Source organism: Cebus imitator, unplaced genomic scaffold (genome assembly GCF_001604975.1).
Source record: "Cebus imitator isolate Cc_AM_T3 unplaced genomic scaffold, Cebus_imitator-1.0 Scaffold135, whole genome shotgun sequence".
In the NCBI taxonomy this organism is placed as follows: Eukaryota; Metazoa; Chordata; class Mammalia; order Primates; family Cebidae; genus Cebus; species Cebus imitator.
Window position 1 is genome coordinate 2849854 of NW_016107450.1, and position 10227 is coordinate 2860080.

The window sequence follows — 10227 nt, forward strand, 5'->3', positions numbered from 1 at the left end:
TTAGTAGAGACGGGGTTTCACCATGTTGACCAGGATGGTCTCGATCTCTTGACCTCGTGATCCACCCGCCTCGGCCTCCCAAAGTGCTGGGATTACAGGTGTGAGCCACCGCGCCCGGCCTGAAATTTAAGTATTTATAAGAAATAATACAAAGAAGGAAAAGTCCTTCCACTGAATTATTTCATATATCATATATTTCATGTATCATATAGCATGTATTTCATATATCCTACACTTGCTACTATAAGGAGTATGAGGTGACCACAACATGTTGAGATTGAGTAGGAAGATGGATTATGACATGGGTGCTTGATGATGTTACTAAGTCACCAAGTTAAACAACCTAGAGCCAGCCCCACCCTCAGGACCGCTGCTTACGTCTAACACAAATCCCCTTATTATTGACGCCATTTTGCAATAGGCTTTCTCCTTATGTGCATTCAATAATATCCCTTCTGATTTGTTCCACCTTAACAGTTTCTTAATAGCCTGTACTTATGCTTCATCATCAATATCATAATGGAATTATTTTTAATTATGTAATGTCTCTCATCTGTTTGACTGTAAGTTTCTTGAGAGTAAAGATTGTGTTTCATACTTTTAGCAGTAACCCCAGTGCCTGGCACACAGTAAGTTCTCAATAAATACTTATAGAATGAATGAATAACTTTATTCATCCAATCCTCTTCTTGTGAATACTTAAGTTGCTTCCAGTTTTTTATTAAAGCTACAATAAAATTCTTGTACGTGTTTCCCACACATATAGAGAACTTCCCTGTAAATACTTAAGGGTCTTAGAAATGCTGGGTTGTAAATATAAGATACATTTTTTCTTATTCTAATCACTCTAGAATATAATTCAGTATTTTAAAAAATTAGTAGCAATGTATTTTATGTATCCAATACATACATGTTTGTTAAACTCATTTTAATATTTGATCATTGATTATTGGGAAACACTGTCAAAGTCTGTTGTGACTCAAGATCATTATTTAGCATATAACTCAATCACCCACCAACCATCTTAAAAAAAAAAAAGAAAGAAATGCTGGGTCGTAAGCTATATATATTCCGTATTTTTCTAGGTACTCTCAAATTTCTCACAAAGAGGTTATACCAATTTACCCTTCCACCAGCAGTGTTTCACTTTGTATTTCTTCACACCCTTGCTAACACTTGATATAATCAAACCTTTAAATTTTTGTATATTACATCTGATTAAGTAAGTATAGTATCTCGTTTTAATTTGCATTCCCCTTATTACCAGGATATGCATTTTCTTATGCTTGACTGGCCATTCAAGTTTCTATTTAAACAGCACCTCTTCACATTCTTGGTTCATTTTTCTTGGGTTATTCATGTTTTTCATATTCATTACATATTCATTTGTGGTTCTTTATTATTTTGGAGATGAATCTTTCTTGATTATATATGCATAATAATTATAAATATATAATTATATATTACATATCTAAGTAATATATTAAATATTTTATTTTATAAAATAACTATAACTATATATATTATATACATTATATGTCTAGATATGTCTATGTGTATATTTATATACACATACATGTATACACATGTAATTATATATATACATGTGTATATATTTTTAATATACATGTATATAAACATATATAATATGTTTATATACATTAAATATATGTTATTTATGTATATTTTTATATATTTATATAAATATCATGTAGATATTTTTAATTTTATCTAGTCAAACTGATTAATATTTCCCTTTATAGACTGTGTTTCACAGTTTATACAAGTTCTTGGCTGGCACAGTAGCTCAAGCCTGTAATTCTATCACTTTGGGAGGCCAAGATGGGAGGATCGCTTGAGCCAAGGAGTTCGACACAAGCCTAGACAACACAGGGAGACCCTGTCTCTATAAAAAATAAAAATAAAAAATTAACTGAGTGTGGTAGCACACACCTGTGGTCCCAGCTACTTAGGAGGCTGAGGTGGGAGGATCACTTGAGCCCAGGGAGGTCAAGGCTGCAGTGAGCTATGATTGTGACACTGCATTCCAGCCTGAGCAACAGAGCAAGAAACTGTCTCAAAATACAAAAGTAAGTTCTTCTCTACTCCAGTATCATAACTATTCATTCTATAAAACAGTGCAATTTTGCTTTAGCACATATTATGGAGCCATAGTAAATAGCGCTATCATGGCATCAGTAAATGTAGGCTAGCTGCTGTTAACATGACTTTTTTTTACTTTTCTATTCTTACCACTCTAGTAAAAATGCCCTCTCAAAAGTCATCAGTAATTTCTCACTGCCAGAACCTATGCCCTCTACTCAGGCTAAAGACCTTTTGCACAGCAAAAGAAATTATCATCAAAGTGAACAGGCAACTTACAGAATGGGAGAAAATTTTTGCAATCTACCTATCTGACAAAGGGCTAATATTAAGCAAATTTACAAGAAAAAAACAACCCCATCAAAAAGTGGGCAAAGGATATGAACAGACACTTCTCAAAAGGAGACATTTATGCAGCCAACAAACATGAAAAAAAGCTCATCATCACTGATCATTAGAGAAATGCAAATGAAAACCAAATGAGATACCATCTCATGCCAGTTAGAATGGCGATCATCAAAGTCAGGAGACAGCAGATGCTGTAGAGGATGTGGAGAAATAGAAATGCTTTTACACTGCTGGTGTAAGTATAAATTAGTTGAACCATTATGGAAGACAGTCTGGCTATTCCTCAAGGATCTAGAGCTAGAAATACCATTTGACCCAGCAATCCCATTACTGGATACTCAAAGGATTATAAATCATTCTATTATAAAGACACATGCACACGTATGTTTATTCCAGCACTGTTCACAATAGAAGATTTGGAACCAACCCAAATGCTCATTAATGATAGACTGGATAAAGAAAATGTGACACATATACACCATGGAATACTATGCAGATACACAAAAGGATGAGTTCATGTCCTTTGCAGGGATGTGGATGAAGCTGGAAACCATCGTTCTCAGCAAAGTGACAAAAGAACAGAAAACCAAACACTGCATGTTCTCACTCACAAGTGGGAGCTGAACAATGAGAACACATGGGCACAGGGAGGGGAACATCACATATAGGGTCCTGTCAGGGTTTGGAGGTTAAGGGAGGGAACAGCCTCAGGAAAATACCTAATGTAGATGACATGTTGATGGGTGTAGCAAACCGCCATGGCCTGTGCATACCTATGTAACAAACCTGCACATTCAGCACATGTACCCCAGAACTTAAAGTATAATTAAAAAAAAAAAAAGATATTTCCTTAAGAGCCTAGCATGGTGCCTGGCACCCAATGAGTAACACGAATCATTAAAAGAAAATATAAGATAATTATTGAAAGAATTTGTATACATGGAAATTCAAAGCCATCAAGTAAAGTCAATTTCAGATACTGAAACATCCTTAATAATTTTAAAAATTATCAGTTTTAGATTAACTAAGGTGATACTTTTAATTATCAGAGAATTTGACAAAGAATATTAACATATCAATTCAAATAATATTTACTTAGTATTCATACTGTAAGTCCAGAATTATGGGGATATAACAAAAAATTACAAGATCCTTATCCTGAAGTAGTTAACAAGAAACCCAAACCACATGGTAATATATTATGGGTTATATGAAATACAAATACTTAGCAAATATATTGCAAAAGTAGATTAATTTAGAAATGAAACAATGAAAAGTTACATGATGATTTCTACAAAAATTTTTAAATGGTTTACAAATTTTACACTTACCTTCATATTTAAAATGGTAACATTTTCCAAGCAATAATACAGGAGAATTTCTACTAAAATACGTCTTTGTTTTCAACACCCAACCTAACAAAAAAAAGAAAAAAGAAAGAAAGAAAACGTCTTACAATTAAAAGATTTCAGACTAAAAGTCTAGCAGTATTTTCTTTTGTTTAATTTCAAACCATCGATTATTACTTATGGATGTGCATTTTTGACAACAGTTGCAAAATACAGTATTTGGACAATGAACTGGAAATACAAGCCATTCATCCTAGTTTCAAATAAAGTTAAGAATTTTAAATACACTTTTAAAACTATCCAATTAAAGAATGTAAGAAAGAAAAATATTTAATTTTAATTTATTTTCAGATAGGTCACAATGGTCTTTATCAAGTTCTCACCATGTTCTTATGGTACAAAATTTAAACTGCCAATTGTGCTTTTCCCGAATTTGTATTATCAAGGTGTTTTACTGAATTCTGTTTTCACACTTATTTTACGAATATGAGCTTTTTTCCTATTCAAACTGGTTCTGTCCAAGTACTTCTCCATCTTAGGTAGGCTTCAAAAATCTCCATATAATTCTTATTGGATTTGTATGCAAACCAAAAGGAACTAGGTTAAAAATAAGATCTAGGAGAAATATCAGAGGTATCAGTGCAGGAACTTTACCATCTATTTTCTGTGTGAAGAGGCCTATTTTGCTTATTTCCTGGCACAGAGATGAGGCTGCCTGAAATTGTATCTGAAAAGCCAAAGTATTATCATCACCTGAATAAATTCTATATGCTTTAGAACACCAAAAAAAAAAAAACTATACAAGCCACGAGGATATTAATATACTCCAGCAACCTGAAAAAAAAAAAAAAAAGAGGGGGGAGACCACATCATATGCTTGAGTTTCTAAGCAATGTTTATGATAATACTTGGCTCCTTCTTCGGGAGACAGTTTTAACTATATTCCTTATAGAAATGTTTCATTCAAAGTAAAGTATGCCAGCCAGGCTTGGTGGCTCACGCCTGTAATCCTAGTACTTTGGGAGGCCGAGGTGGGCAGATCACCTGAGGTCAGCAGTTCAAGACCAGCCTGGCCAACATGGTGAAACCCCATCTCCGTTTAAAAACAAAGAAACAAACAAAAAAAGTAAAGTATCCATTTGTTCTCAAGTAATTGTCAGTGACTTAAGAAGGAAGCTGATGTATATTGTCAAATATTTCTCTGGATTTATACAATTTTTAAAACATGATGCTTACTATATTTCATGTTGTTCCAAGCAGATATAAATTTAGTTTTTAGCTTGTCAACTTCATCTGTTCCTGTAGCCTCCATATTCAAATTCTAAAGGAACAGCCATCACTTGATTGCATTCTTCTGTAGAGTTTAATCTTTTATACTCATTAAAAATTCCTTTAAAAACTCCTTTAAAAAATTAAGGAAAAATAAGAAATTAGTATACAGTATATATGGTTATATGAAGCCATACCTGTTAAAGTTACTTAAGTGATTAAATACAATTTAACTGGAAATGAACAAAACAATTTCTCTTTTACCATCAGAAATAAACAGAAAACCAATTTCTCATCTACAAACAAAAATCTTATAGAATAAGATATTCTATATTTTAATTACAAAAAACCTTTACTACCAAATATGCAGCAATAAACCTAGCAATAATCTCCTCCAGTTGTTCACAGCTGAATACAATAAATCAGTTTAGTAACACAGCTCTGCTCTGGTACATTGGTGCTAGTGAGAATATTCAAAATTTTTTTTATCGGTAATTAGAAAAGGTGATTTGAAATCTTATAAAAAAAATCTTGACTATCTTCAGAATGAAGACTTCCACTTACATTGATTAGTCAGTACTTTCACATAAAGTCTAATTATTTTGTTTTGTTTTTTGAATAAGACATTTCCTACATTTCCTTCCTATTTCCATACTGCATCAGTTAAAAAAACAGAATGGCTTAAATTTATAACAGAAAACATTTTCTTACTTTAAAATAGAATAAATGTAGCTCGTAAGTGATTGTTTTATTACTGACTTCAGGGAAAATTGAGATGTGTGACATAAGCTGAAAAGGAACAAATTATAACTGAAAATGCTTGTGCTTATTTGCAATAATTCACAGACAGTTTACTTTTCAAGAAAAGAATGCTGCACAGAACATTACCCTTTTAGGGTTATAAATATCTACTCTAAAATTTGATACATTCATTTCTATTACAAAAGACATTCCATTTTATAATGTGTATTAAAAGTTACTAATCATACATCATAGTTATGAGCCAGGAGAAAGCATGGTCTATTAGAGGAACTTAAAAAGTCAATGTGACTAGAAAACAGAAAAGCCTAAAAAAATTTTTTAAACGGCATGAGATGAGGTTATATGGTTATACAGATCCCAAAGCACAAAGGGTCTTGTCGACCAGGTTAAAAATTTTGTTCTTTATCCTAAGAGCAATTTGCTTCAAACAGGAATATCATAACCAGATTCAGTAGGTTGGTTTGTTTTACTTCAATAGCAGCATGAAGAAGAACATGGAAAGGAACAAGAATAGACAATGAGTTTACTCCTACAGGTTGAGTATCCCTTATCCAAAATGCTTGGGAGTGTTTGGATTTCTACATTTTTAAAAATATTTGCATTATGTATACTAACTAGTTGAGCATCATTAATCCAAAAATCCAAAATGCTCTAGTGAGCATTTCCTTTGAGCATCATATTGGCACTCAAAAAGTTACAGATCCTGGAAAATTTTAGATGTCTGATTTTTAGATTAGGGATGCTGAACCTATATTATACAGGACTAGGAGACGATAGCTTGGACTTGGAGCAGTGAAGATGGAAAAATGGACAGCTGAGGAAGCATGTAGAAAATTCAGTATGTCTTGGTGATAACAATGGATATGGAAGGTAAAGAACAGGGATATGCCAAAGATGGTGCCAGTCACTGAAATAGGAAACATCAGGAAAGGGAGAAGTTAGAGGGTGAAGACTATGAATTTGATTTGAGATATGTAGTATTTAAGATGTCTCTGAGAAACACAAGCAAAGAATCGTTTTGTTTTTTTGTTATTGTTGTTCTTTTTTTGAGACACAGTCTCACTCTGTCGCCCAGACTGGAGTGTAGTGGTGCAATCTCAGCCTCACTGCAACCTCCGCCTCCCGGGTTCAAGCAATTCTCTGCCTCAGCCTCCCGAGTAGCTGGGATTACAGGTGACTGTTACCACACTTGGCTAATTTTTTTGTATTTTTAGTAGAGATGGGGTTTCACCATCTTGGCCAGGCTGGTCTTGAACTCCTGACATTGTGATCCACCTGCCTCGTTCTTCCAAAGTGCTGGGATTACAGGCGTGAGCCACCACACCTGGCCGTTCTTTTCCTAAATCATTAAATTATTGCCAGGTAGTGTTCTAGGCACTGCAAGTACACTGAGAACAAAGACAATGAAATATCTACTTCCTTGGAACTTACACTCTAGCTACATTCTCGGGATGTCAATCAACTAGGCAGTTGGATATATAGCTCTGGAGCTCAAAGGAGAGGTCTGGGCTAGGCATACTGATTTGAGAACTGCTGATGTATATATGAGAATGAAAGCTATAAACACATTCCTCAGGGACTCTGCTTTCTTTGTTTATACACCTAGCACTTGGCACAGTTCCTAGTACTTAAGGATATTTAAGAACCTTCATGAAATAACCTCTGCCTACTTACCAGCTTCCTCTTTTACTACTTCACATGCAGCATATGCTGAAACTACATTTAATATTAATATAAAAGCTTCCTGAACTTGGTATGTTGTCGGATACCTCCATATCTTTGCATCTGTTCCCTCTACCTCAAGTGCCTTACTACACTCTCACTGTATGACTACCTTACTAACATGGAGTCCCTCAAACCCAGCTTCAGTTTCACTTCCTCTGGCAAGATTGGTAAGATTTCCTGACTACTATCTCCAAACTTCAAACTAAGATAGGTGTCCTCCTCTTAGTTCTCATAGGATCCTATGTTTTCCTGGATCATCACACTCATTGCACTATACTATAACTGAATGTCCTTAAATTCTGCCAGGCACACAATTGGTTCTCAAAAATATTTATTAAAGGAATCAATGAACTGATATGAAATATAGGTATATCATTAGCAGCACTCTCACCAGAATTAGAATTTTTTTTAACTGACACTAGAATAAAGAAAAGAAGAATTTTCCTCAAGAAAACCGCATATATAATTTAGCAAATTCTGGAAAAGCAAGAAAAGGAAGAGAGTTTATAAAATGTGTGAATTATATATAGTGCATCCACATGATGGATTATACATCCATTAAAAATGTCTCCTAAAATGGGGAAACACTATGCAGAATCTGAAACTTATGTATCATATGACACAGGAAGGGCAGGGACAGCAGGGGGGAATGAAAGGAGTTAGAAAGTAAGAAAAGAAGTATACCAAAATATTAAAAGTAGTTTCTCTGTGGTTATTTTTATACCACAATTGCCCACATTTTCCTAATCTTACACATTGATTATTTTTTATTTTTTTAGAATTTATTATTTTTAGAATTTAAAAAATTTATATTTAAAAAGCCACCAAGCTTGAATCTTTTAAATCTAAAATTTTTAAATGAGAGAATGTACATGCATGTATCTTCTTCCTAAGTCAGAAAGAAAGAAGGCCACAGGGAAGAATTTTTGGTTCAGACAGTTCCCATCACCAGCCACCAGTAGAGGCTGGAGGACAGTCCTCAGCAAGTGTGAAAATCAAGAAGCCTTAAACCAGATGGGGAAAAAATAAAGACAGTGAGCAATTAGACATGTTATATGGAGAAGTCTGTATCTTAGATAATGACTCCTAAGTAAATAAATAAGCAAGGTAAGATGCTCGGACAAACTCACGGAGGCAGAGTATGAAGGATGGTTACCAGAGGCTGGGAAGGGTAATAAGAGCATTGGGGAAAGGTGGGAATGGTTAATGGGTACAAAAAGAAAAATAGAAAGAATAAATATGACCTAGTATTCGATAGCCCAACAGGGCGATTATAGTCAATAATAATTTAATTGAACATTTTAAAATAACTAAAAGAGCATAATTGGATTATTTGTAACACAAAGGATATACACTTGAGGGAATGGATACCCCATTTTCCATGATGTAAGTATGACACATTTCATGTCTATATCGAAACATCTCACATGCCCCATGAATATATATACACCTACTATGTACCCACAAAATTTAAAATTAAAAATTAAAAAAAATGCTGTGATAGACACAGAAATTAATAAAACAAATATTCTAACCTCAAGGCACTTAGAGTACCTTAACAATAATAACAATAACTTAGTGTTGTTTTCTTTTTAGTCAAAACTCCTGCTATGTAGCTACATTATTTACTCAGAGTAACTTTACCCCCGAGCTTGAAACAATTGAAATGCCTTTGGAACACCCTCTAACTATTCTATAAAAATACTTTCATTATCATTGTCAGATAGAGTAGTCAAGAATGATAAAATTATTATCATAAGATTAAACTAAAGATGAGTTGTTGCTAGTTTAAAAAATAATTCAGCATAGTTACTTTTCATATGACTAAAATTAAATTCCATTCTTCTATAATGACTGAAACCCACTTTATTTCTGTAACAAAAATTTAAATGGAGCCAGGCGTGGTGGCTCACACCTGTAATCCCCACACTTTGGAAGGCTAAGAGGGGAGGACTCCTTGAGCCCAGGAGTTTTCAAGACCAGCCTGGGCAACATAGTAAGTTTTTCTCCCCATAAAATTAAAAATTAGCCAGGCATGGTGGCATGTGTCTATAGTCCCAGCTACTAGGGAGGTTGGGGGATCACTTGAGCCCAGGAAGTCAGGGCTGCAGTAAGCTATCACTGAACCACTGCACTCCAACCTGGATGACAGAACAAGATACTCGAAAATAAATAAACAAATAATAAAATGGCTGTTCCTAAAAATCTTAACTTTGGATAAATCAGAGATTATTTTGAAAGATAATCCCTTGAACCATTTACAAATTGGGACACTTCATAAAGAATAACAAAAAATTCCTAATGAAAAGGAGAGTTGCCTTACCACATATTAAAACATATTATAAAACTACAATAAAATTTAGTACCATTTAAACTTATTTTTCTTATTAGCACAGGAGGATACTGAATAAAATATAACAGAGAGCAGAGAAATAAACCCAAGCGTATTTAAGAATTTAGCTCCTCGGCCGGGCGCGGTGGCTCACGCCTATAATCCCAGCACTTTGGGAGGCCGAGGCGGGTGGATCACAAGGTCAAGAGATCGAGACCATCCTGGTCAGCATGGTGAAACCCCGTCTCTACTAAAAATACAAAAAATTAGCTGGGCATGGTGGCACGTGCCTGTAATCCCAGCTACTCAGGAGGCTGAGGCAGGAGAATTGCCTGAACC

At 34.3% G+C, this 10227-nt stretch overlaps 1 protein-coding gene across 10 annotated transcripts in view; it reads right to left on the minus strand.

Moving 5' to 3' along the window:
• ATG4C (autophagy related 4C cysteine peptidase) overlaps positions 1-10227 on the minus strand; it is a 193654-nt gene that overhangs the window by 169249 nt on the left and 14178 nt on the right. For 7 of the 10 annotated variants that reach the window (XM_037743126.1, XM_037743122.1, XM_037743121.1 and 4 more), the window contains 2 exons: positions 5037-5202; positions 3783-3866 (listed from right to left, as the gene is read on the minus strand). In XM_037743126.1, the coding sequence (XP_037599054.1) occupies positions 3783-3866; positions 5037-5112 (160 nt within the window). In that variant the 5' untranslated portion in view covers positions 5113-5202. Of the gene's footprint in view, positions 1-3782; positions 3867-5036; positions 5203-5780; positions 5859-10227 lie in introns of those variants that run through there. The other 3 variants (XM_037743125.1, XM_037743127.1, XM_037743123.1) reach the window with 2 other exon arrangements.